This window comes from Pseudopodoces humilis, chromosome 6 (genome assembly GCF_049639895.1).
Source record: "Pseudopodoces humilis isolate 2021_Gansu_Grassland_sample_001 chromosome 6, ASM4963989v1, whole genome shotgun sequence".
NCBI classification, from domain to species: domain Eukaryota; kingdom Metazoa; phylum Chordata; class Aves; order Passeriformes; family Paridae; genus Pseudopodoces; species Pseudopodoces humilis.
This window is the reverse complement of record NC_142205.1, coordinates 57595564-57623216: the sequence shown is the minus strand read 5'-3', so window position 1 is coordinate 57623216 and position 27653 is coordinate 57595564. Positions and strand designations below refer to the sequence as shown.

General features: G+C 38.2%; 1 protein-coding gene across 1 annotated transcript in view; it reads right to left on the bottom strand.

Moving 5' to 3' along the window:
• Window positions 1-18265, bottom strand: part of EDNRA (endothelin receptor type A) — a 33952-nt gene extending 15687 nt beyond the window's left edge. The window contains exons 1-3 of the mRNA XM_014254824.2: window positions 18093-18265; window positions 14757-15258; window positions 1388-1515 (exon numbers count right to left, since the gene is read on the bottom strand). Of these exons, the coding sequence (XP_014110299.1) occupies window positions 1388-1515; window positions 14757-15158 (530 nt within the window). The 5' untranslated portion in view covers window positions 15159-15258; window positions 18093-18265. The remainder of the gene's footprint in view (window positions 1-1387; window positions 1516-14756; window positions 15259-18092) is intronic.
• Window positions 18266-27653: the final 9388 nt, after the last annotated feature.

Sequence of the window (27653 nt, the reverse complement as noted above, 5' to 3'; positions counted from 1 at the left end):
CCAGCTGTGACAGCACACTCTTTCATACTCATTTTCCATTCTAGAAAGCAACCATTAGTTAATGTGGAATTTTGTGTTAAGGTGCCAAACTTCCACTGTCCAACCAAACTTACTGAAGGTGCTCTGAGCTTTCATGGTGATTGAACCAAGATTCAGTTCTTGTTAGCCAACATCAGAATCTGTCTCTATACATCTGTTTTCTAGCACACATCCTCTGCAACCACTTACTAGAGTAGCAACAGATGATAAAGAATATGTTCTTGGCAAAGTGTCTAAGCTAAGGGAGGAAATTAAATAGTCTGAGTCTGATCCCAAACCGGACTTTATAGTCAAATGGAAACAGCATTTGGTTGTTGTGAGGATTAGCAAATCAATCCTTGTAAAAGTATGGATGCATCTACAAAAAGGTAGCTTCAGCTGAGTTAGTTCCAATTTATAAAAACGTCTATAACAGTGGAACTTCATCTAGCGAAACTGCAGTTGTCAGAATTTATCTAACAAACTGTCTGTTTCATGTGCTTGATCTATGTTTTATTCCTTAGAGTGGTCCATGGGATTTTATTTAATGGTAGGCAGATATTGTTTGAGAAATGTCATTCTTTTTGTAGTTCTCTGACTCAAAAAATGGAAGTAGAACAGTTACCTGTATTACTTTATTTAAGTAATACAAGCAAACCTTGTACATTAACTTTTTCTGTAAAGCCAAACCAAAATTAATTTTAAAGCTTCTTTACATCCCTGTACTAATACACATAGTGCATTTTATTTAACAGTATTTTCTGTACTTAGAGGTACTGGTGTTTTGGAGTAGAACACGATGAAGTAACTCAAGACATAAAACCGACTTTTACAGAAGTCAAGTCTGCTATTGCATTTTATGTATTAAGAAAAAACAGCAGAGACATTAATTTTCAAACTATCAGAGCAAGTTCCAACATGTTTTTCAGTAGGGCTCTGTTAGTTCTGAAAGTTATCAGAATAAACCCTTGTTTATTGCCCATAGGCAGTGGGCTGAAAAACTGGTTTTTAAGCCTAAAGATTATGCTCTTGTTCAAATACAAAACAAAGATGAGTTCATATGAAATAAAGAAATCTGAATACTTAGTCAAACCTCAATACATTTTTGTCTGGTAAAAGAAGCTGAAATAATTCTTCACTAGAGCTTTTAAATACCTTTAAAAAGCGTGTAAAGTTCGTTAGTCCAAGGACTTAATATTATACTTTGAGCCACAAATGTGATGCTTGGCATTAGCCAGAATATTAAAGACCAGAATCTAAGTTATATCTATATTTTAGTCTGCCTGCTAAGAAAACCATGCTTTGTGCTCCAAGATTTAGGAAATCTGCATGTGCAAGAACAGTGCCAAAAGAGTAAAACATACTGTACCTGTCCACACTAAGGGCACACAGGTTAAGGACTGTGATTCCCACTGATGCCTTCTGGATAAAGGGAAGGAATTTGCAAAGAAACTGTCCAAATTCTGTATTTCCAAAAGGCCACTTTTGAGCGAGGAGCTAAAGAGAAGATACAAAATAATCAGAATATTTAAACATTAACCTGACAAGTACATCACAATTGTAGTTATTTCTTGTCTTAGACACAGCCATTGTAACCTTATTACAATAACCATATCCTTATTCCTGAGTGAATCTGGGAAAAAACTGCTACTGTGGAAGCACAGAAGTTGAAAGTTTACACTGAAGTCTAGACTTTGTGTTCTTGCAATAGCAAATTGCATTGTTAAAAGTTTTTTTTCTTTATTATTGTGAATCTACCAGCAGTACTAAATAATGAAAATTTAACTCAAGCCTGTCATAAATGGTTGCAATTGGCATGCCCCAGAACCAGGCAGTCAAAACGTAACTCTGGGCTCATAATGAAATAGCTCAGAGCCAAGTCTTGATGCTGCACGCAAGTAGATTCTTGTCATTGTAAATGTACTATTGTGTAACTCATGGCAATATTCAGTGCCAGACTCTGAGGAGTGTGAAGAAAACACTGTGCATACATAATTTGTTCCATATTACGTTTTAAAGGACAACCGTGCAAACATGTGGGCAGTACTTCAAGGCAGCAGAAAGGGATCCACTGGAAAGATGTGAGTGACTGAGGTTCAGAGCAGTATTTCCAAGGAGGCATTTACATAATAAATATTAGTACAGTGATTCATGTGCACAGTTGTGAAGAATTAGCATATAAATAGTAATATTTCTAGCTATAATTGTTAAAGCTTTGAAAATGTCTTTGAACTGAGCTCTGATAGCATGTATACACACAAAATACAGAACAGGAAATTATTCAGAATAGTCAAATCTACAACTGGCTGCAGGGTCACGGAAGATCAGCCTTTACTTGTGCTGACAGTAAAATGGCAGATTACATTCAGTGTAAGTGTAATAAATGAAAAATTATTAAGTACATACAAAGTACTAAGCCCTAACTTAGCTATTTTAACTCAAGCGGGATATTTCAGCCCTCATGAATAGTGCTATTGAAAAACAAAGTCACTAAACCTTCTCACTCATGCACTACCATTTTGTTGTTCTTCTCCAAGTCTCTGCTGCTGAGACTTTCTCAGTGGTAGGATGTTCATGTTTTGAGAGTTAGCTTTGCAACCACAAGGACTAGAAATATTTTTCAGTAGAAGCTTAGGTCCTGAAACACATTAACCTGGTAAAAGTGGGTGTATTCTAGCTGTAGAATTAGAAAAACAAATTCTGGTTTTAACTCAGGACTGTAATACTGAAAGTAAACATTTTATATCTATTTAAATTAGTGTTAAATTGAAGCATGCTAATAATCACTACGTTTATCAATACAAAAGTTAACTGTGGGAAGTTCAAATTCACATCTGTCTTTATCTCAGTTAAGGTAGGTGTTACATTTCAGTTTTTTCATAGCATGAGTTTTTCAGAGAACTTTGCTGTGGTGTGTGGATGTTTATCACAAAATTCTGCCTAAGAAGGAATTAATCTTCTCCTCATACTCCTGCTGTGGATTTTTTTCACCTCCTCTATTTTATTGTCATTCATCACAACGCTGAATTAGTTGTGATTTTGTCCCCCAAACGATACCTCAAAAATGCTGGAAGCACCTATGCGCTCCACATTGCTTGTGCCTCTCTAAAACTATATTAATGTTGTCATCTGATTATTTGTATTTCAGGACAGATTTTAGCAACTCACAGCTTTCAGCCAACTGGGTGGAAACTGTGGGTAAAACTTACATGTGCAAACACCTTTGCTATGGTACCCCAGTTTAGGTTAGTCACATTTGAAGAAAGGAAATCCCCTTTTCTCAAAAGGCTAGGGATTGGATTGCTAGGATTGGTGTAGTCACTAGGAAGGTACTGTAGTCAGTACCTTCAGTAGCAAAGGTGATAAGTTTAGATCTGCAAGCTCTTGATTAATTCCTCTGATTCTGTCTGCATTTATAGACTGAAATACATTGAAAGCTCCAGCAGAACTCTTTTCCAGATAGGTTTGCAATAGTGTAACAAATGTTTGCAGAGCATATTCTGCATTTTGCCTAGAACTCTCATATGAGGTTTTAGTTTTTATCAGAAAAAAAGTTGAAAAATGAAGGGATAATTAGGACCCGTAGGAATTCAACCATGTTGTAGTCACATGGAATTTCAGCTCCAAACTCTTGGCTGGGTTTGGGTAAAATCAGAGTAGCTCTTAGACTGGGAAGGCTAAATTATAAATGGCACTGCCACAGAAAAGCAGCTCTAACAGACTTCTGCAGAAGTCTCAGTTCTGGTGTCCGCTGTGCCTACCAGAGCCCCAAAACCCATTTATCATTACAGATGGCACTTTAAAAGGCAACTGAAAGCTACCTATTCATTTCAGTGCCCTGACTGTGGCTGGAGCTACACCAGCAGTAGAAATGAACAAGCACTTTGTAGTGACTGCAAAACTCTGTTACTACAAGGCAAATATTAGCTTCAAAAGGAAAAGTGCTGTACTTGAAAAAGGTTCACTAACTCATTACTCCTCACAGGGAAGCTTTATCATGCTTTCAGCATGTACGCTTCAACCCCACACCCCAGGAAGCTCTCCTTTTTTGAGATTAAAAGTATTTTATTCCTTTTGTTTCTTACACTTTCCACTAATTGAAGTAATATCAGTACCAAATCATTAGACTTTCTTTTCAAGTGGATTTTAATCAAAATTCCTGGGACCAGAAATAAGGTTTTTTGATTTCAAGATTCACTTTGCAATCATTTCTGGGGGTGTACTCCATTATCACTCTGCATCAGCTATGCATTCATTACTTCCCTTTGGATCAGGTGCCGGGTTTTTTTCTTCTGTAGATATTTTTAGTCAGCAAAAATGATCCTGTCTTTAGTTTTACTAATTTTTGCATAAAAACTAGTCCATTTCCCTCTGTTCTGCCCTAGCATGGTATGGAAATTTCAGAAGGAAATAATACATTTATTTTTTATTAAAAAAAATGAGCCCAGGAATTTAATTTAATTAATCCTGATTTACTTAGGTACAATAGAAGAACTGGAACTACTGGCTTTGCTCTTTGAGTGCTTTTGCATATTTTACTATCCAAATAAAATGATTATAAAATTCTAGAAAATTACATTTTCTCTCAAGGCTCTAGGATAGAAGAAATCAGACTGATTGCTCCTACTTGTGTCCCAGTTCTCTATGAGATATGGAAGTGGATTGTGCTTTTGCAAACCCACTTACGAAATTCCTGAGGTTCCAAAATAAGACATATGGCAAAGGAAATGCACTTTCCCCTTGTGCAGTTTGTAACTTAGGGGTATTTCATACTGTGGTGCAATTCCTGAGAAAAGAGTGTGGTCAACATGTATTTTTGCACTGAAATCAGAAATCAAGACTGCTCTGTAAAAACTCAGCAAAGTGACCAGACAGCCACAGCTTCCTTGAGCATCCTCCCTTCTCTGCTGCTTTATATGGCCTCTCTGCCCTGAGCTGCAGCTGAAGACAAACAAAACATCAGCACTGAGAACATTCCTTTGCAGTGATTTTTAAATGTCACTCCATTGATTTTATTCTGCTGTTGCTTCTATTTTCTAACCCCCCTCGGTATGGTAGATGATGTACAAAACATCAAGTCCCACTGTGCATCCCAAGCAATTTATATATAGTCTGAAGGAGAGAATGTTGTAAACCCACCACATGAGTGCTGGCCAGAGCACACTCATGTGCAGCCACATCAGCCTATCTCATGCCAGGCTGATACTGTGTGTTTGCAGGCAGATGATGGCCCTGGAGCTCAGCCCAAAATAGATGGACTTGGTTGAGTGCTGGATATGAACCGGCTGTGAGCTGCTCTATTAAAACTCCTTCAGCTCAACAGGTGCATGTCAGGACGTCCCCTCTCTCTGCCATGTGACATTAAGGGTGGCAGCAAAGGCTTCATACCTGCTCTTTCCTGCTCTGATCTCATCCTAGTGCTCTAGAGACTGCCTCTGCCTATATCCACTTGGGACCATTGTTGTGCTGGCACACAAGATGTTCTTCCCAGAAACTGAACTGTGTTCTTTACATGCGGTGCTTGTCCCTCATGCTGCTGCCATCCAGGACACTCCCCTGAACTTCATGGCATTTAGTTGTTTCATGACACTGCTGGAACAACTCTGGCACTACCATGGAAGTCAGCTTCTCTTCTGTCTTCAGGAAAAATAGAAATACCTTCTTTATTCTGTGACTTAAGTTATATTTGTGCAGTAATGGAGAAAGGGACCAAGCCAACAGATTCTGTCTGTATAGGTACGATCCAGGCGTGTAAGTGACCAACATCTCCTAACTGTGGAACAGGAGTTACAAAAACAGTGTAATCTGGGGTGATTTTCTCTCCTTGCCACATAGCCCAGAATGAAAGATAAGGGAAATTCTTTTGGTTTTGTTACATCAGCACATTTGGTTTTTCTGGGTTTTCTTTTTCCATTTTATCTTTTTTTAAGGCTAGTTTCGTCTATGAGATAATGAGCTGTCTTGATAAAGCTCTGTCTTAAATTGTGTTCTACAATTATATATGCTGTTGTCTGCTTCAAGGTATGGGCCAGACAAGGTATCTTGTGTTTTGGGTGGAATCTAGGTGATATCTGGCTTAGCACAGAAGTGTCTAAGTTCTGTACCACTGGGTTGACTGCATTAAGTGACAAAAGATGATGATTCTGAAGGAAGTGTCTCGCCTCTGATCTGTAAGACTGCTTAGTTAGGAATAAGGATGTATTGAGTCCTTGGCTCACTGTATTTTGGTTGTGGTGACTGAAACAGGAACCTTCTGTCCTCATGAAATGTCATAGGGTAAGAATTCATTGCATGTTTTCAAGCCTTTCCCTTCTTCCTAAAACCCATATATACAGGAGAGAATTGCACTGCTGGACAAAGCTCATCCATTTCTTGCTTCACAACTCAGCTGTGCCCCACCACTTAATAGGAAAGAGGGAGAGCTGTCAAGGTAGAGAGGAACACAGGCTGTCTCTAAGTATTCCTTCCCCCTGCTGAAGTGAAAAACCTCAGATTTTGAAAGGACAGTGACTAGAGGGAAACAAAGAGTAGAGGAAAACTAAGAATGAGGGTAGCTTTTGTAGTGCAGGGGATAAGGCCAGTATTGAGTACATAATGAGATGATTATTTAAGCTTCTTCCAGCTTTGGGATAATTTGTTTATTTCCTTATACTTAGATTCACAACACTGGCATGGTAGAGAGAACACACTGTATCTCTTCAACTCTTCTTTGCAGGAAATACATTCCTGATTTTGCTACAACCAAGAACTGTCTTTCTTTCCACTTTGGGTGGATAAAAGACTGACTGGGTTTCTTCCTGGAAGGAAGAAAGGTTATGTGGGGATGCATGAGAACCATCAAAGGCATTTTTTACTCTGAATTGCCCTGCCAGAGTTTTTTCTACTGTTTTGTTTATTTTAGCCCAGCTGAGTAAAGGTGAAGGTAGCAAATGGTCTCATGCCATTCACTGAATGCCTACAGTTTCTCCTGCTTAGGCAGCTGTTGAAGGGAATATATAGTTTTTACACAAGGGAAAATAGATTATACTTCAAGAGATCCTGAAAAGCAAGGAAAAAAATGCTCTGGTTTTGCAGCAGAACATTCTGTCTCAACTGATTGGAAAAAAAGAAATCCTAAGTTTTAGGCTCTTATTAAAATGCTTATATTTATTACAAAAATCTACTTAGCAGTAAAGCATTCCTAAAAACTCTAGGCATCTCGCCTGTGGTATTTTTGCTGTTTACAAAGCAGGATTGCTTTCCATGGTGTTGGCTATCTTCCCATTCATTAGGTAAACTGTTTCTCAAGCTGGGCTGCTCTTCTTCAGGGAAATGAGCTGCAAGGTGTGCTTATGTGCATGGTGATTTGTTGAAAGGAATTATTTCAATCCCTGGGCATAAAATTTCTTTTGTTATTCTTCCAGCTATGTTTTCTTTTGTGTGCTGCTAAAAAGAGTGACAGGATTTCTAAGAAGTTACTGCAGAACTGGTAAGCCCTGGATATGCGCAATCAAAACAATTCCTTGTTATCTGTAGAGTTCAGCTGGTTGAGAAATAAAGAAGAAAACACACTAAAATATTCTCTTAAACCTAGAGTCTCTAAGTACTGTACACTATTTCAAATCCACATAGCAGCAGGGCAGGCATGAAATGAGGAACTGAAGATGAGAGAGGAGCTGTGCATTGATAGGAACATATGTCCCGCTCCCCAAAGAACTATGAGTTAAAGGCAGAGTGGATCTTGAACTAAGACCTAGAAAATAAAATATCTTCCTTAACTGCTACCCTGGTATGCACATTAAACACACTCTGCTTGGAAGCTGCAGTTTGTAAATAGAACAGATTCCTGATGGGTTTCCATTCCCTGCTCCATTTTGGGAAATTTCTGCCTTCAGGACTCGGTGATCAATCCTGTGCTACCTCTGGGTTTCTGCTGTGTTTGGTCACTATATGGAGACATACACCCAAATAACAGGTCCTGCTTGGAGCAGGTTGTGTGGATTTCTGCATCACACTGGGCCACCCATTCATTGCTTCTTGGAATCCCTGAAAAGAATTTATTGAAAGCCAGAATGTAGTTGTTAAGTTGAAGTCTCAGAATTTCCTACTTGTGTTGGTACTTCATTGAGAAATACCCACTATACATATGAAAAATTCTGCCTTTAAAGGGTTTCTTTTCTAAGTGCCCTTAACATTTTGTGTGCTGTTGGCTTGGCTTTATACTCCTTTGGCACAAAAGATGACACTTTTTCTGTCAGCTACAAGATCAGTGCCAATATGGTTAATTATCATCCCCATGTAGGTATAATTACTAATTCTGTTGGTGAAGGTATTCAGATATGCCAAATACTTTTTGATTCAGAAGGGTTTGCTCTGACACTTATGCACATGCTCTGATGTTAAAAAATGTCCATGACTAGAAATGTCTTAACTGAGTCTTCCTTCACTGAAGACACAATAGATGAATGTGTTTGCTTGCTGTCAGCTACCTTCTAGACTTAGATTTTTAATGTTCTATGTGGACAACTCAGATTTAGAAAATGTTGCAACTCAAGCAAGTATGAATACCAGTTAACTAATCAAAAATCCCTGTTTTATTCAAGAAAACATCTTCTTGAGCTGTCTGAGTGAATACTTGCTTTTTCCCTGGGTAGATGTCTTCCCCTTTATACCAATAAAATTATTAGGAAAATGTTACTAAAGAAACAGGTAAAAAGCTGCCTAATTATAGCTTCGTCTGCTTTGTAAAGTAATGGTTTAAGGAGTTAAGCATATTCTGATCTGAGGCAATACAGTTTATGTCAGTCCTATGTAGGCCAGTTTCCAGGAAATAGAGCCCATTTTATGTTTTTTCTCTAAAGTGCATAAAACTGGAAGCAGAGACAACTCAGGACTTCCCAATAAGAGTTAGAATTTTGCCATTCTAAAGGTGAGAGCCTTGGTCTAGAGTGTTTTAAGCTCTATGATCTCAGGAAAGAACAGTGGACAGCAATGTCTGTGGTGAGTGCCTGTGGTTGTTCCTGTTGCTCTGCTGAACTTCAGCCATGAGAGCAGCAGCAGGAACAGCCGTAAGGATTTGCCAGAGCTCAGAGCAGCCAAGGCAACAGTGGTGCTGTGAATATTCTGCTGCTGCCTTTGTACAGCCTTAGGAAACAATGTAAAGCCTTTATGGAAAGCAGCCCTCTAAAGAAATTTTCTTGCTTTGCATCTGAATGTATTTGATAAAAAATGCACATGGCAGTGATGGGTAATGCAGTGATCAGCAGCTTTCAGTTATGTGCTAATGCCACCTGAAACAAGAAAAGGAATCTGTCTCTTCTTCAATGCCTTAACCCTACCTCTAGAGCAGTGTAAAAAACTTTTATTTTCTGCTTTTCTTTTCCCTGAAGAGAAGTAATTCTTACTGATACGGGGCTTTAGGCTTGGACATCTTGAATGTCTGAAATGGGTATGTTTTGGGTAAACAGGAGACCATTTGGGTCCTGGTGGTATAAAAATGTGATTGAAAATTAAATTCTCTTAGTTTGGTCTATTAAGGTTAGATTTATAACAGTCACCCTTCCCATGAAACTCAATTTATTAAGATTTTTAGTACTGATTTGATACTGCAAGTGTATATTGTGGTAATTAAGTGTAATGAGTCTTTAATACATCCAAAACATTTTCAAAGGACAGTGATTACTCACATTGCAATCCACTTAACAACTAGGGGAATCCACTATATAATTACAGTAATTGGAGAAAGTAAAAAGTGAGTTTTTGAGTCTACTGTACCAAAAAGAAAGGTTAAAAATGTCAAACACCTGTGACCACATCTTTAGTTGACATAAATTATATAATTACTTTTTTCCCAACACCGTACCTTTGTTAATTGTGTAAATGCATAACAGAATGAAGGACTCAATTCTCCTGGGATCTTACATTGCCAGTTATTACAGTTTTATAGCTGCTTCTTTCTAAGGGCTTGTAAAATGATTTGAGTACCAGCAGCATTATCTACTTCTCTTTTGAAAGTCGTTTCAAAATAGTTCAAAAATAGTTCAGAATAGTTAAGACTACATTATGTTTCAGGAAAGTGATTATAACTATTTCAATTATAATTACAGGTATTATGCATTTTGTTCTATACAGTGTGGCCATTTTAACACTGTACTTACTATTTGTTATTTTAATAGGCAGCTTGTTTACTCTGATTTCAGACCTGTTTTGTCCTAAAAATAAAGATCTGACCTAAAAGGTATGGAGTGTTTGACACTACATATAGGGTACTGAAATATGCTTCAACATGAGGCTGACTCTGAAACTAAAAGAATCTTTTAAAATTAAGTTCAGAAGGGTATGAATTACTTTAAAACAAAAATTAAAACACTTGAACTTTTTTTCCTTAAAAGCCTATCACTTCAATTATCCAATCATGATATTTCCAGTGGCCACCCTTCACACTGTCACTCAACAAGAGGAGCTGAAATATGACACAGATTTTAGGATCCCTAGCAGAACAAACAGGAATGGCATTTAACAAATTTTAATCCCAACTTCTAATGTAAGAATCTTTGCTGGTTCATATGAAAAATGGACTATAATAATAATAATTGCATTTCTTATCGGATGTGCCAGAGCTCCCTTATAAAGCCATAAATGCTTCTCATAAATGCAGATAACCTCAGACAACAAGGTGATTACATATGGTAATTTATAAATAATTTATTCTGAAAGTTAAGTGACTGAAAAATAACTAAAAGCTAGAATTAAGCTTTAAAGGTTACTTGAATTCTGCCTTCTTACATGTGGAAATTGGTGTCAAGGGGCTGCAGTTCTGTTCATAGCCTTTATTTATCCAATACTTCTCTGCAGCACAAAAATAATTTCTCATGTAGGCTAAGGCAATTTCATTCATCAAATCAGAACCATAGATCAGCTCATCATATAAGATAGAGCAGGGCAAATGCACCTATGGAATTCCAGAGAAGCGACAGAAAATTAATAGGAAAAAAAAATTATTGCAAAATAATAAAGAGAATGTAAAAAAATTGTTTTTTACTTTCAACTGGACTTCTGAAGAGCTTTCAGAAGACCATCAAAAGGCAACTCTGAAAGGCAAAATTAATTCCAGATTTCCATTCCTCTTTGCAAAAAGAAGCAGAGTTCTTTAAAGGTTAGAAAAAATTGTGTAATAAAACCGCTTGTTCTTTCTCAAACTTGGCTCTGAAAAGAACTCATGCCATTTTTCCTTAAAGTGTACTATCACATATACCATGAGAATTGAGAATGCTGCCTTAGCAATTATCCATAAGGACGTAAGGGCAATTTACCAGGGAGGAAACTGTAATACATCATGAGAGGTGCAGTTGTAGAATCACTGAATGCTTTGGGTTAGAAGGGACCTTACAGATAATCCAGTTCCAATCCCCCAGGCATGGACAGGGACACCTGCCATTAGCCCAGGTTGCTCAGAGTCCCATCCAGCCTGGCCTTGTGTAGACTCTGAGTCCAGCTAAGAACCCCAGTCTGATGCCCCATTAGACATTCACCCATCTATCTATCTATCTGTGGAAGACGGATGGATCTCAAGTCATGCAGAAGCTAATCTTTCAATCTTTCTCATCAACTTGTTAATCCAAAATACTCTACAGATATCTTATCAGCAAATTGGTAAAATCAACAAATTTAACTTTCCAGGTGGAGTATTGAAAAGTGAAAACTAGAATTTCCATTAAAACGCATCCATAATTATTTACTGTCATCCTAGTTTCAAATTAATGTTATATTAAACCCAGTTAAAGTTCAAAGACTTATCTGTAATTTATACAACTGGAAGATCAGAACCAGGTGCTGCATTTCACCATAGATAATATCACAGAATCACTAGGCTAGAAAAGACCTCCAAGATCGGCGAGTCCAACTCAGCCCTAACACCTCAACTAAACCCTGGCACCAAGTGCCACATCCAGTCTTTTTTAAACAAAAACACAGACCCCTGAGGGACACCACTGGTGACTGGCCCCCAGCTGGATGCAGCACCATTCACCACCACTCTCTGGGCCCAGCCATCCAGTCAGTTCCTAACCCAGCACAGAGTGCTCCTGTTCAAGCCATGGGCTGCCAGCTTCTCCAGGAGTGTGCTGTGGGAGACGGTGTCAGAGGCCTTGCTGAAGTTCAAATAGACACATCCACAGCCTTTCCTGCATCCACCACGTGGGTCACCTGGTCATAAAAGGAGACCAGGTTGGTCAAACATGACCTGTCCCTCCTAAACCCATGCTGGCTGGATCTGATGCCCTGGTCATCCTGTGAGTGATGACACTCAGTATAAACTGCTCCATTACCTTGCTGGGCACTGAGGTCAGGCTGACTGGCCTATAATTACCAGGGTCCTCCTTCCTACCCTTTCTGTGAATGGGCATCACATTGGCCAGCTTCCAGTCATCCGGAACCTCACCAGTGAGCCAGGACTGTTGGTAAATGATGGAGAGCAGCTTCACAAGCTCTTCTGCCATCTCCCTCATCACCCTGGGATGGATCCCATCTGCTCCCATAGATTTATAAACATTCAAGCTGCTCAGCAGTTCTCTGGCTGCCTCCTCCTGGATAATAGGGGGACCATTACACCATCTACCAGCCCAGGAGGACAGTTGTCCTGAGGACAAGCCATCTTCCCATGGAAGAGGAAAAGAAGGCTTTAAGCACTTCCACCTTCTCATCTGTAGTTACTATGTTCCCTCATCCAGTAGAGAACAAAGGTTGGTTTATCCTTCCTTTTGCCATTAATAAAATTGTAAAAATATTTTTTATTACCCTTTACAAAAGTTGCCAAATTAAGTTCAAACTGAGTTTAGGCCTCCCTTATTTTTTTCCTACATGTCCTAGCAGCCCCCTTAAATGCTTCCTGAGAGACCTGACCCTCCTTCCAAAGATGATACATCCTCCTTTTATTCCCAAGTTCCTTTGAAACCTCATTGCCCATCCAGGCTGCACGTTTGCCTCATCAACTCATCTTTCTGCACAGAGGGACAGTTTCTGTGCCCTCAAGATCTCTGTTTTGAAGCACACCCATCTTTTTTGAATTCCTTGTTTTTAAGGGCTGCTTCCCAAGGAACTCTCTGAATAAATCTCCTAAACAGGCCAGTTTGCCCTCCAGAAGTCCACTGTAAAAATCTTATTGATGTTCTTCCTGCTTTCACCAAATATCGAGAACTCTATGATTCCATGATCATTGTGCCACAAGTGGCCTTCAGCCACCACATCTCCCACCAGCCCTTCTCTATTGGCAAACAGGTCTAACATAGTCCCTCCCCTGGTGGGCTCACTCACCAGCTGCAACAAAAAGTCATCCTCCACACATTCTAAAAACTTCCTAGACTGCCTCTTTTCTGCTGTATTAAGTTCCCAGCAGATGTCTGGAAGGTTAAAGTCATCTACAAGAACAAGGGCTGGTGATCCTGAAACATTCTCCAACTGTTTATAGAATTAAGTTTTCCACCTCCTCTTCCTGGTTGGTGAAAGTTAACAGACTCCCAGTGCCTCTGTACAAATGTAATAAATGCACAGAGTGAATTTTTTTTCCATTAATTAATTCAAATTTTATCATTTTGTCATATGAATACCTGTGTTATAGTTATTCACAGTTATGATGTCCATGTTATAAAGATGCAAAATGCATGTCTTAAAATAATTGTTTCTTTAATTTTAAAATCCAGTTTGAAACCACAGGCCACCAATTATTATAAAACTATGCATTAAAATGTTTCATTTAAAACACATGTAAATAAAAGTAATTAGAATCAATTTAAGTGCTGAAATTGTGAAGAATACTTTTTCTTAACTATAGAATAATTATATCTATTATATAACTTAGAGTTTTATTTACAAACAGAAACACTTCATGTTTCTGCTGAAAAAAGGAAGAAAAAGTCAAATATCCTGTCAGCTATGTACCTATGTATGGTCCACAAAGAGACAGACACAAGCTTACAAAATTCTTTGATGATTTTCTAACAGAAGTTAATATCAATGAAATATATTTAAAAAGGGCTCAGTTCTGTTTATTCAAGCATGTTCTGGCTTGAATTATATTGGTAAATATAAATTGCATCAGAAAAAACACTGTTTTGTGGCTTTGTTTAATTAAAATGGAAAATCAAAACACTGGGACAAGATAACTTTATACCGGATAAAAGAACTGCTGAGGAGCCTTTTTACACTTTGACAAATCCAGATGAAATTTAATATTTCAGAAATGGTCTGTGATATAATTGGATTAATTTTGAGACTCTGCTATTAATGAATATTAAATGAAAACCTTAAGGCTCAACTTAACTGACATAATCTCTCCCTGCAAAATCATAATATGAGACCTGCATATCACAGGGAGTATTTTCTGTAAAAATATAAAGTAAGGACTGGATAATATAAAAATAGCAACTAGTCTATCAAGGAGGAGAACAGTTTATAAAAAGTCTTCCCTCATGAATTCTTTTGCTAGCTGTAACAGCTATGAGAAACGAAGAGCTCCTGTGAAATGCCCAAGGCCACACTCTGGTTAAGAGCTAAGAGCTACATCATCTTTAATGGGAAATGCACTTTTTCTTGTTGGAGGTGGGACCTGAGAGCAAGGAGTTTGTTGCAGAACAAAAAGGAGTTTTATTGTTTCCTTAAGTGCACTATTCATTGACAGAAGAGCACTAAATAGAGAAGGAAGCACAGGGAACAGCCAGGGAACTCTTAGGGAACTGCAGGTGGAAGGGGTCATGGTGTCCTACCTTGTACACGATGATGGGGATATCAATGACAATGTAGATAAGGTCTCCCAGTGCCAGGCTGGCTATCAGCGCGTTGGGGCCGTTCCTCATACACTTGTTCTGGTAAATGATCCTCAGCAGAGTTGCATTCCCAACCATCCCAATGATGAAAATAGCGCAGGACACCACGGTGTTAATGTATTTGAAAGTTTCAGCAATCTTAGTCTGCTGGGAGCATTTGACAGTTTGGTTGGACACCGGGGGCTGTATGGTGGTGAGGAGAATGCTGGATTCCATCCCTGAGAAGGTGGAAAGGGGGTTTACTGAGTCACTCCGGTTGGAAACGTCTCTGTCAGAGCTGTCACTGAGTACAAATCCCGGGACCAGCAGCAGGAAGGAAACTCTTAAACACAAGGCTTCCATCCTGAAGTCCCCAATGAGGAAATTCAGTGAGACAAGGGTTTCTCTTTTTTCTTCAGTATTTCAGTGAGGTACTTCTCACTTTCTCACCTGCAGAGAGAAACTGTAAGCAAAAGGAAAAAAAAAAAAAAGCACATAATCAGTACAACCGGTAGTCTTACACATCCTGTTTCTCCCTTAGGGAGGGTATCTGAATGTTCAGCCTCTGCAGCACATATGTATAAACACCTGTTTATACTCACTGGGCTGCTCTGAAATCTAGATTACCCCCATTACCTGTCTGACAAGAGGCAAATGCAAAAAATTCCTGAAGTGATAGCTTATGCAAATAAGATCCCACAAAACCCTGTTAACTTGAGATAGAATTTGTATAGGGATGGAAAAAATAAGGTAGATGAAATTCTGTTTTAAAATATAGTCTTGCAGGAAAAGTCGACCTGTGTTAGAGACTGCTGAATGGTGTTTCAGCTAAAATAAGAACTTATTCTTTTTTCTTTGAAAAAGAAGGGTAAAAGCACTACATAAAAAATTAAAGGTAGTAAATTCATCATTTTTCTGAGTATTTTTGAGCACTGCAACAATTAGTCTTTATATTATTTTTGTCTGACTTAGCACCTGGATTTCAAATGAAAAATGAAAAGACATGTATTTCAAATCAAAATCTGGACCAGATCCAAAATCCCTAAATATTAGGAGGAAGATTTTATAGTCCTCTGGCCAGATAGACCTCTGGCCAGGAAAATACCTTCAAACTTTGTAATTTGATCCTGAATTTAATTGCAACTCATGCTCAATACTTAGCCACAGTGAAGTTAATAATAAAAAATTAAGCTCTTTAAGGATAAAAATACTTGGTTTATTATTCTAAGCAACAATTCATGACATTTCCAGGTAGGGAAGAAAGCATCATAGAAGCCTGCTCTAGTAAGTGTGTGTAACTGCTGCCACAGGCACTGTAGATACCAAAACTCCTTTGAAACCAGGGATGCCACTTGAGTCCATTTTCCTGAAGCCTTGGTTTAATTTAAGATTTATTTTTTTTTACATGCCTTATATCTGGAAAACAAGATGAATTGCTGCAGTGTTGACAAAAGAAAAGTAGACAATAAAGTATTTATAACTTTCTGATTTCAAGGGACTTGCCTGAAGTATTTGGGAGGATCCTTTTAAATAAAAGAATCCTAATTTCATTCCTTGTGGGGCTGTTAGAGTCAGAGTTTATAGCATGACATTAACCAGAGGAGGAGGGAGAAAATTTACTGAAAGTACTTCTGGAGCAGGCATAGTATAAATATTTACTAGTATTGCAGGCTGCTGTTGTATGTGGTCTGTGGAAGTGTGTGTGTATTCTGTAGAGCAGCAGATGCAATGCTAACCTGAGTATTTCAGTCTGGCATGCAGAGTGCTGTCCCTCACAGATCCACCTTTCAATCCTTGTACAACTGAATTTGAGATCAGGAACTGGCCAACTGTGAGTTCCCATGGACTTGATTTCAAAGTTTAACATACCAAATAGTAAATCCTTCTTTATTTAATTAAATTAAATGTTGGTTATGGTGGTATCTCAGGGCACTTAGCAGTAGTGTAGTGCAAGTGTGTTCACTTTAGGTTTCTAAATCTTACCAGAAGCAACAGAGATGTTTGACTGTAATTCTTTTCAGGCAAGGATTAATACTTGCATTATTTCCTATGACTACAGTTCCTCAATTTACAGATGGGAAACAAGTATCACTATTAAATGGCTTTCCCAAGTAAATGTGATAAAGCTACAAACAGAACCCACAGCCCTATGCTTTAGTAGTTGTATCAGTTTCCTCCTTACTTTGTGACCCTTTTTGTGAAAATTTGATGTATGTATCATATAAACATGGTGGCAGCATGGCAGTCATGCCGCCAGCATACAAAGCTGGGAACAAAATTGTCATTTTCCATCTCTTCCTCTCCCAGAAGAAACTTTTCCCTAAGAAGCAAATCTAGAAAGCTTTTTTAATAGGCTAACTACTTAAGGGTACTTTTTTTATATATAGATTACTGACAGCCCTTCATTCCTCTGTGCATATTTTAGAAGTATTTATCTTGCTGCAGAATATAACATGCAGCCTGCCTGGTATGAGTAACACACTGGCATCCCTGATAACTTTCTGTGATAAGGTAATCTAGGATTGTCCTCCTTCACACGAAGCCTGGGTACCTGGAGGGTATAAAGGCGCTCTGTTGATGTGTGCGCCACCCGCCTGTGTTGTGCCTGTGCTCCTGCAGTGCTGCAGAAGCAGCCGCGGATGCAGGGAGCTAAATTCCTGACTTGCCTGCAGTATCAAGCCAGGAAAATTCCCATGCCGAGATTCGCAAGGAGTCGGTACTAGTGGAAATGAAATTGTTACAAATATTAAAGACCAGCTAAAACGTTAACAGTGCTCGCCGAGTGTAAGGCAGCTGAGATGCGAGCAGGAGCAAATGAAGGGGAGCAGGGCAGGAGGGCACGGAGGGGAACAACGCCGGCAAGGGGGATTCTCTGGGCTGCTCCCAGCGAGCGCTGCCGGGGAAGCCGCCCGCTGCTCCTTCTCCAAGAGAAGTAACACACTCCTTGCACCGCCAGCGAAGGATCAATTCCAACATCAATTGGCAAACCAGTGCTGCCTGCCCTGCAGCCTATATAGAGAGCCTCTGGCAAGATCCATGCATTGTTAAACTTTACGGAACAGCAGTCCCCCCAAGCTGCCTTGTGCCCGTCTCTTGTTCTCTCTCCCTTCCTCTCTCTCACACACTCCCAGCCGCACACAGAGGTGCACCACCGCCACCGAATCCCTGTCCGGGGCGTTTCCAGCGCTGCGGAAGGTGCCCGCGGCTCGGGCCGGACTGTTCCCGGGGTGCGATCGGGACGGGGCTCCCGCAGCATCCCGCGCACTTCCCCCCGCCGCGCCTCCCCGCCCGGCTCACCCTCATGCTGGGGCTGCTGGCGCCGCCGCCGCCTCGGAGAATTTCTTCTGAGTGCCTTTTCCTGGGATAGTCTTACCAGATCCTCCTGCCTGCGTCTGACTGGGCGGAATTGAAAATCTCCACCTCCGCTAAATCAGTGAACGAAAGAGACAGACTGAAGAAGTCGGAGAGTCCCCTGTTCTCTGCCCCCTCCCCCAATTAAAACAAACCTCCAGCCCGAGCTGAGCCCCTGCCAATGTTAAACACAAAGGCTGCCTCCCGGGCACAGGGGAACACGGAGCTCTTTAACTCTTTCCTCGCTGAAACTGAGCACTGCTGCTCTGCTGGACTCATCTAAACCACAGCCCCGGGAACCCACTGCTATTGCTGCCCGCTAATGGCACGCAGGGTTCTCAGCAAGGGTCTCTACCTGATCCCTTCGTTCCAGAAAAGCCATGGACAAAACGGGGAAATCTGATTAAATAAACCGCTTTTGCATTGCATTTGTCCCGGTGCTGGCCGGGATCAATCTCTGAGACAATCAGTAAAATTTTGTGTGAGAGTTTCAAAAATGCTGGATCCGTAAACAGAAACTGCTCCTGAGTGAAAATGTCTTTGATCCATCCAGTACACACCTTGTTTGCATTGTAGTTGCATTTGCAAGGATAATGAGAGTGTGGCATTTGTGGCATTTTCTGTCATTCCTGTGTTTCATATTACTGTTCTTCTGTCAAGGCAGAGGTGCAAAGAAATTTGTGCAGAAAAAGTGGAAACTTCACTTATACCTAATGATATTTTCCCACAATGAGAAAAAAATGCCAGTGTATCAGAGGGAGCAACTTGTACAGGAAAGAGTTTCAAAATCCTTTCTTTCATGCTAGCAGGTTTATGAAATTTTAAGTCCTTTGTTGAATCATTTCAGGTTTCTCATTTCCTGGCAAGTTTTCATCTGCTTGTACCACAAAAAATATTTTATAAACATATATGGGCTTCTCCTGAATAAAAAAGGCAACCTTCCTAAATAAGATGTAAAAATGTCTCATCCTAAAACCACAAAAACAGACTGAAAAGAACAATAGAAAATGTGATGCTAGTGGTCTGAAGAATTAAATTATCTGGGACTAAATCATGTGGGAATTTTTTTGAATTTTTTCAGTTTTGCATAGTTAAAATATGCTTCTCTGTTTGAAATAATCTGATAAATCTTGAACAGGAAAAACCAGCATCTAGATCAACTGGATTAGCAGTACTTTATTACTTCTAGAAAGTCATTCAGTTAAATGAACTGTCAAAACACAGAATCTTTGAAGGAACATTCAAGTTCAGGCTGAGAATCACAAGGAGCCTACTGTTTGCAAATCAGGTAGAAAGTTTAATTAAAAATCTCAAGTTGCTGTGAAGTTGAATAAATGCTGATAAAGCCACTAAATTATCCATGTACTACTAAAAATAATTCTTTACAGTTTTGTCATAGATGCTTCGTATTAATGATTTGCTTTGTCAAGAATCATCTTCATGGTAACTTGTTGGAGAAACCATTGAAGAGCTGGAAAGGCTGTTATTAAAGACCACGTGCACTTTATGGACTGCTTTATTGAATGCAATCCTTAAATCTCTCGTGTGTTTTCTAAACATTGTTATGACCCAATTCATTCCCTGGTATCATTTGACCTTTATGTCTAAACAATTAGAGCTGTAACAAAAAAAAAAAAAAAAAAAAAAAGAAAAAAAAAAGAAAAGCAAAACAACAAAACAAAGCCAAAAAGTATATTTCTGGTCTAATTCAAACACACATTTGTTCTTCCAATTCATAATACCATAATTCCATGCATAACTATATTTACTATTACATTAAATAAATGTAATTATCAAATTTACTATGCTGTTAAAGATCTATTTCTAGACAGTCTTTATGAGTGCTCCTTTTCCTGCCAACCCACATAAGTAGATTAGTTATTAGAAATTACTGATCCATGTTCTTTGTTATTTTTATTGTTGCTGATTTTTTAAGTGAACCTTTGTTTTTGTCTTTAATCTTCTAGGGGTATAAAGCTCAGTTGATATCTTGTCTTAAACTAAGATACATTCAAAATTTATATTTAATTGTTCCTGCTTTTATGGTATTCAGGAAAGTAACATAGAAAAGGAAGTTTTCACATAGGAATTGTGTAAAAACTGCAGTTGGAAATGCAGCTGACCTCAGCTACTGAGAAAAGTGATAAAATGCAGTTCTTTACAGTAAGATATTTTCAGCTTTTAGGGACACTTCCACCATCATTGTAGTACTGCTGTCCTGTGTGGGTAAGAGTTCTTGACTGAGGTCTCTGTGTACCAGTTTCAGCTCAGGGAAAGTGTTTCCTCTGACCTCTTCTGTTTTGTGTCTTCAACAATGCTTAGCTTCTCTTGCATAAATCCAGAGATTCAGAGTAAGGGCAACATATCAATCTCATTAAAAAAGACAATTGGATTTTCAGCTGGAGTCAAGAAGACTATCAGCAAATATCAGCCTTTGTAATGTTATTAATTTCCATGAAGCCTTCAGGTATTAGAAATACTTTCATTTTATTGGATTGAAAGGTGTGCTAAGCAAATGTATTACCAGTTAAGCCACTTACCTCCACAGATTTAGTATGAAATAGGAACATATGATCGTCAGGTGTCCTAAATTGAATTGATGAGATTCAAGAAACCAAAATTAAAACCAGGCATTGTCTAAAATTGGCATTTCCATAAGCAGTCAGTTGGTGGGTTTATAATCTGTAGTATTTTCAGAAAATCAAAAGTTATTAATCACAAAGATTACCAATATCTAATTATTCTGAATTCTTTCACTAGATTTCTGATACAATTTTTATCAGAAACAATACAAACATTAGAAAATAGTAGCCACTTGGAGAATTTGAAAAAATACACCTAAATACTTTGATTACAATACTGGACAGCTGTTTCACTTTGAATTGATCTAGTGAACAAGAACTCAGAAAACTTCTCATGGAATCATGTTAATTTCTAACAACACTTGTTGGGCAGGTTTTTCAACTTTTACTACCCCAGTTCAGTCAGAAGTTGCACCTCACTGAACAAAAAAGAAGAATCATTCAAACCATAGGGTGTATTTCTATCTTGTGTAGATTATCTGTTCTTTGACAAGAGATGCACCTATGCAGCTGCTTTAGAAGAATTCATTTTAAAAGGGCACTCTCCAGAAAATCTAAATTCATTGAAACTCAGGGCTCATTAATTCCAGTGATCACTGAACCAGTTATTTGCTTCTGTTTCATAACTTTTCTGTCTCCCAGCAGCTGCTTTATTTCAGTTGTGTCTCTACTAATGCCATATCTCTCTCTACACTAATGCCATATCTATAAATTTATTTATGTGCTTAGCACAAATAAATCCTATTTCTGGCAAGGCTGTCTTGCTCCTCCCTCCCTTCTTGCCCTCTCCTTTCCTCCCTCCATCTTCCCCTTTCTCTGTCTCTCTCATCTGTTTCCTTCATGTTAATAGAAAATCTTGGCAATTTACAATAGGAATTTATAATTCAAAGAGAATTATAGAGAGAATACTATTGTATTAGTTTATTCTTATAACTGGAAAGGTGCTTGTGTTAGAACCACTGAAATATTCCTGCCCTTCAACTATGGGAACCTGAAGCTGTGATAGAATCAAAAGGGATAAAGGATTGACGTTTAAAGGGCAACTAACCTTGGAGCCAAACAATTACTACAGGAACAACTGCAGGAGCTACTGCACCCCAAAAGGGAATACTGGTCAAGAATTGTGGATTGGGTGTATCTAAATTTTGCAGAATCTTGATGGAAAAGTTTGAGTAAGAAGCGAGCTTTCTGGGCCTTTAGTGTGCAGATTGAAGAAATAATAATATGTGTTGTTAATTCCGTTCAACTGCTGAGCATTTCAGATTCCCCTGGGGAGCATTTACCTACTGTGTTAAATGCGATGGACTAAGAACATTCCAGAAAGATTTACTGGAAGAGGTAATACTGTTGGTCTCCATTTCCATAGAAGCCCTAATTTTCAAGATCTGGATCTTATCAATCTATTTGGTGGGAGGCAGTAAAGAAGAGAGAACCAGACTCTTCTCCCTGATGCTCAGTGACAGAAGAGGAGACAAAGGACACAAGGAATGTTCTCTTGAAATACAATAAATTAAATCTGAATATAGGAAAAACCACTTTCACTCTAAGGTTCATCAAAGAGTGGCACGGGGTGCCCAGAGAGGCTGGAGAATCTCCATCCTTGAAGATATTTAAACCCCAACTGGACACAGTCCCAAGTAACCTGCTTTAGGTGGCTGGGTTCTGAGCAGGGCTCTGAGCAGGGACATGGGCCAGGTGACTTCTAAGGGTCACTTCCAGTCTCAAAAGTCTGCAAATCTGTGATTCTGTGATTCAGGTGAGACCTCCTTTATGTCAAGGATATTTTGACTTGAGCTCTGGAATTTATGGCGTTCAAAATTCTTCAAGCTATGTTGTTTGTATTGGGAGCTGGCATGGTATTGAGTTGAGTATGAACTACACACACACACACACACACACACACACAAAACAAAAAAAACAAACTAAACCAAACCAAACAAAAAAAAAAAAAAAAAGAATGCTTATAAGTTATTGTCCTGTGGCAAGCTGGATACTGTCCAAAAGGATAATGGGTGATGGTAACTCAGCTCTGTAGAATAAAAATTTATTTTCTTCTTCCCTTTTGAGGCCAAGATAGCAAAACAAGTGACTGTAGGGAGCATTTGGGGATCTTCATCCCCATTGTTTCAGGCAACCCTGAAACTAGCTGTGAGCAAAGGAACCTGCTCCAAAAAGACCAGTCTTCAGTGGTGACAGATAAAAATATTTTTACAGAAACCCCTCAATATGCAGTAAAATGTATATACATGAAGAAGAATAAAATAGCAATATGTCACAGAAGATGCCTGTTTCATAATCATGCAATGAGTGAAATTATGCAATGAGTGATTATAAGCACACAAAAGAAAAAAAAACAGAAGGAAGGAAAACCTGATATAAATCAAAATCTGATTTAAAGAACAGTAAGAGGAAGAGAATGTCTTAGATTAGAAAATCTTCCATAATTTACAAAAGCGTTAATCTGCATTTGCAGATGTGAGCCTGTGCAGAACACAAGTTCTGCGATAGAGGAATGCTGTTCTGCTGCCAGATGCATCTTTTATTATTTTAAGCACTAATAAAATTATCTAGATAAGATAGTGAGATATTACAATGCCATTTAATCTTAATCTAAATAAGGTTAAAATTATTTCTATTGGCTACTCTGCAGTGAAGCTGTTTTTCATGGAAAACCCTGACTCATCTCACTTCTTTCTAATGTTTCTACATTATCTAAATTTTGCTAGTGTAACTAAAGCTGACTTGAAATAAGCTGCTTGTACAAACAAGCATTTACTTTGATTCAGTAAGGTCCCATTCTTATACTATCCAATATTAAATGGCTAGCGTAAACTATTCCACATATTATCTTACTGTAAGCCATATATGCAGGCCTATTTACAGACTTATTGAGTGGTAGATTAATTAGAAACTTCTGACTGTTATTATAGATGTAAGGAATTCTCTGCAATGCAATTTTGAGATAAATGATCACCGTTTCTGGAAAATGATTCACCATTCTTTTCTACTCTCTAGAAAATATTGTTTATTGGAAACCAAAGGACATTTTTAGGTAACTAACATGGCATTAAGACAGTATGAATAGAAAAATTTAGATATGTAATACTTGTGAGAGAAGGAACTGACAGTTCTTTAGATGCTGGTGATAAAGGCTCTCAATCCTTTAAAAAGGGATCCTTCTATTTTTATGTTCATGCATAAGAGTATTCTGTCTGTTTGTTTTAACAGTACAGCTGGCTCCATCTCAAGTTCAGAAAGGCTGGGTTGGGATATGATTGTGTTCCTGGCCATAGGATTGGTATGATGTGCTGTCTCATGTTGTCATGGCCTCACTGTGACCTGGATTTCCACTGCAGTGACTTCTACCTAGTGTGTGGAAGATGTGTTTCTGTGGTACTTGCTGGTGTTAATGCAAACTTAGTGATACTAAGTTTCAGAATCGTCAAGAAATCTGAATTTTGTCTAAAGGAGCCAGAGGGTTGGGAGGCAATTAACTATGGCTTCATTCCTCTTGCATCCCAGCTTCTTCATAGAGAGCCTTGTCTTTTCTGCTGTGTTCTGTCCAATGAGAACCCCTCACATCTTCACATGTGCCTGGTAGTCCTCAGCCACCGACACCAGTGTTCATCAGCCATCTTCCTCTTCCTGACCCTTGTCCTACTGATGACCCACTGTGATTTCTCCAGCAGCTGGGAGTGTGCCCATTTCTTCATACACTGAACAGTAAATGGTTGGATTTTGCTGTTTTACCCTTAATCCCAGTCCCAGTGCTGGGGCCTGGTGGGGTGAGGACAGGCAGACAAGCAAAGTGGGAGGACTGTGGCATTCCCTTTGGCTGCTGGCCATCCCTTGCTGCTCCCTGACAGAAGGAGGGTGTGCTGGGAAGAAAAGAGGGCATCATTTTCTGTGTCTTAGTCCTTAGTCCATCCCAGAAAAAAGATACAACTCAGTTCTGCTATCTTTGGACAGAAATATTTCTTTCTCTGGTAACAGCAATTTTATTTGGTCTTATAAAATAGCTTGAAACTGAGACAATTTCCATGTGTCAAGCTGCTACGTCCTCTCAAATAAAGGGAAATTATGCAAAGGTAAACTAATGACTCTATTAAAATATACCAGCATATAATAATAGATGTGTATTGTTTATTTTTATTCTTGTCACAGTCACTACTTATAGATAGCTCAGAATATGAAATTAAAAGGAACAAGAGATATTGTTGTCAGTCTCCCTTTCCTGGCTGATATTACATTACAGTTGTAAGGACTTTCATTTTATGATATTGTATTTTTGTCATAAATAATATATAGAAGTGAGTATACAGTAAGTCCTTTGTATCAAGCTGTAACACAAGACTATTCTGCTTGTATAGACTAAAAAAAATAAAGTTTGAGACTGACACAATTCCTGAGCACAGTGAGGTCAAAAATTATAGTGGTTTTCTATGAAAATTCTTATGAATATATCCAAAAGCAAACTATTGTCAATAATTAAAATAATGTATTTTAGGTATCAAACAACAGTAAGCTAAGGTTTTGTATTTTTAACTAACAATTACCCTAATCACAAAATTTCATCTCCTCTTAAATGATTTAATGTGCTATTCAATTGAATTATTTAGAAAGTAGGCTAAAAAATACAGCAAATAAACGCATGCAAATAGAAATTTATGTACTCTTTGAACTACCAAGTTTATTGTTTGCATCATACTTTCCTGGGGAGGAACATCTGGAAAAATGCTTTCCACTTACTTTCAGATGTAAAATTCATGTTTTCTACCCATGAATAAATGCTCAACTTAACTTGGTTAGATCTAAGATGGTGGGAATGTAATGTTCTGTTTTCCCCATGAAACCGCTGTAGTTATTTAGAATATTGGATTATGAATATACTACATATACAGATGCTGAAAGCATACATACCAAGCTTGTGGTCCTGTGTTATTTCCTGCAGACCCACTGAAGTCAAAGATTTCTTGTGGAACTCTTACAGCACTGTTGGATCAGATTCTCAGCTGGCATAATCAAGTGTAAATCTCTTGTTGGAAATGGAAATACATGTATTTGTATTTTCAGGGAATGATCACAAATGGTGTAATTCTTTTCAAGTCACATTAGTGGACGTTAAAGGGAACCATGCCAACATGTGCAGGTTTCTCAAAATATACCAGAAATGGAGCAGATACTGCAATTTTCTGCAAAAGCTGATCCTCCTTTGTAAGAATTTTGATTGATTTGAATATTTTTTAGTGCTTCCTGAATTTTTAATGATTATTAATTCCCTAGTGGCTATAATAATTTAGATAGGCAAGTTTTCAATAAGTGCTGAAAAAAAGTTGAAAATCAAATTTCAATTCTGAAATAATCTCTAATTTGAGCATTTACCTGAGAATCAAAATATTTTAAAAAATATGCATCCAGACAGGCTTTAGACTGAAATAAAAGTACTTTGCACTGACATTCTGAATGGGCCCTACAGTTTGAGTGAGGGTGTTTTTAAAATTAACTCAAAATAATGTATATGTGTAAGTCATATAAAGTTTATAAAAAAATATTAAGTTATTTTAAAAATGTAAACAAATTATTTATACAGCCGTATGAAAATGAAATGAGTGGGCAAGGCTGGATTCTTGTAAATAAAATAGTTTAGCTGTTTGGCATATAGTCACAGTGAAATATCTGGATCAAAGCATCAGCAACTGCCTGTGGTTAATTTATAGTATACAAGTAGCTATCTCCTTTTCTTTCTGTTTCCAGTAGGTGATCTTTAAATCTCACCCATGCTATGACTTTTGAAGTGATGGCCAAGAAGAACAGAATTATGAACTAGAATTATGAACAATTTAGGACAGAAATGCCTTTTGGATTTAGGCCTAGAATACAGTAACAGTCTAGCAAAATTCAAGAGTTTAACTTAGAACCTTTATTTTATACCTTAGACTGAACTTTATTTGGGTCAGGACCTGTGTGATGACTTCTGGAAAAATAGGGAAAACCGTATCAAAAGCCTCAATATTATTTGTTGTAATTTTGTAATGCTTTCTTATAATGTTGCAATATACTGAAATACTTGAGGGAGTTGCTTGTGCAAAACTCCTGATGAGACATTTTGGTCTCTGCAACCTTTTCTTAGTCCAGGTTGAAAAATCTGTGAAAACTGTCCCACCTCTGAGGAAGTTTGTTAGCTCCACTTGTTAGCTCCACAAACACAAAGGTGTTTTTTACCACCTTTACTCCTAGATAAATGCCCTCAGATGAAAGAAATTTACCCACATTTGCAGTTCTTTGAATACACATGCCTGTACATATATATCAGATACAGAGCACTAGATCTCATGTATTGTCAAAATTCATATATGCAAAGAAGTCTTTCAAGTTATGCAGGAGTAGGAACAAAAAGTGTATGTTTTTTGCTGCTAGCATTTGGCGAGACTAGAGGGAAATGAAATAAACAGATGTCCTAGAAGCTGTCAAGACCTAATAAGTCTGGTATTAATAGACATGTCTGGGCCAAGCACTCTCTAGCGATAGTAACAATAATTGTTGCCTCCAGATAGTCATATGCCTTGTCTCTTGAGTTTTCTAAAGGGTTCAAATTCTCAATTGTTGTGTTTTAAATTGTTTTTAAAAATTAATCATTACTTACTATAATTCTGTCTGTAGATATAAGTTCCCACAGCTTATGAAGTGTCTCAACATGAAACAAATTTTAAGGGTTTTCTTGGTGGTGAATAGGAGCTGATAGTTTAATTCCTTCTGCCCTGGAGGGCTGGTATGATTTGCAATATTAAGAAATCCTAGTTTTAACAGATGTGTTTGGCAATTTCTATTAGGGTCAGGCTATCTCATTCTAGAAGTTTGTCCCATAATAGTACCCCTTGCCTTCCATTGTCAATTGAAGGTTCTGTCGACTACAGTTGACAGAGCA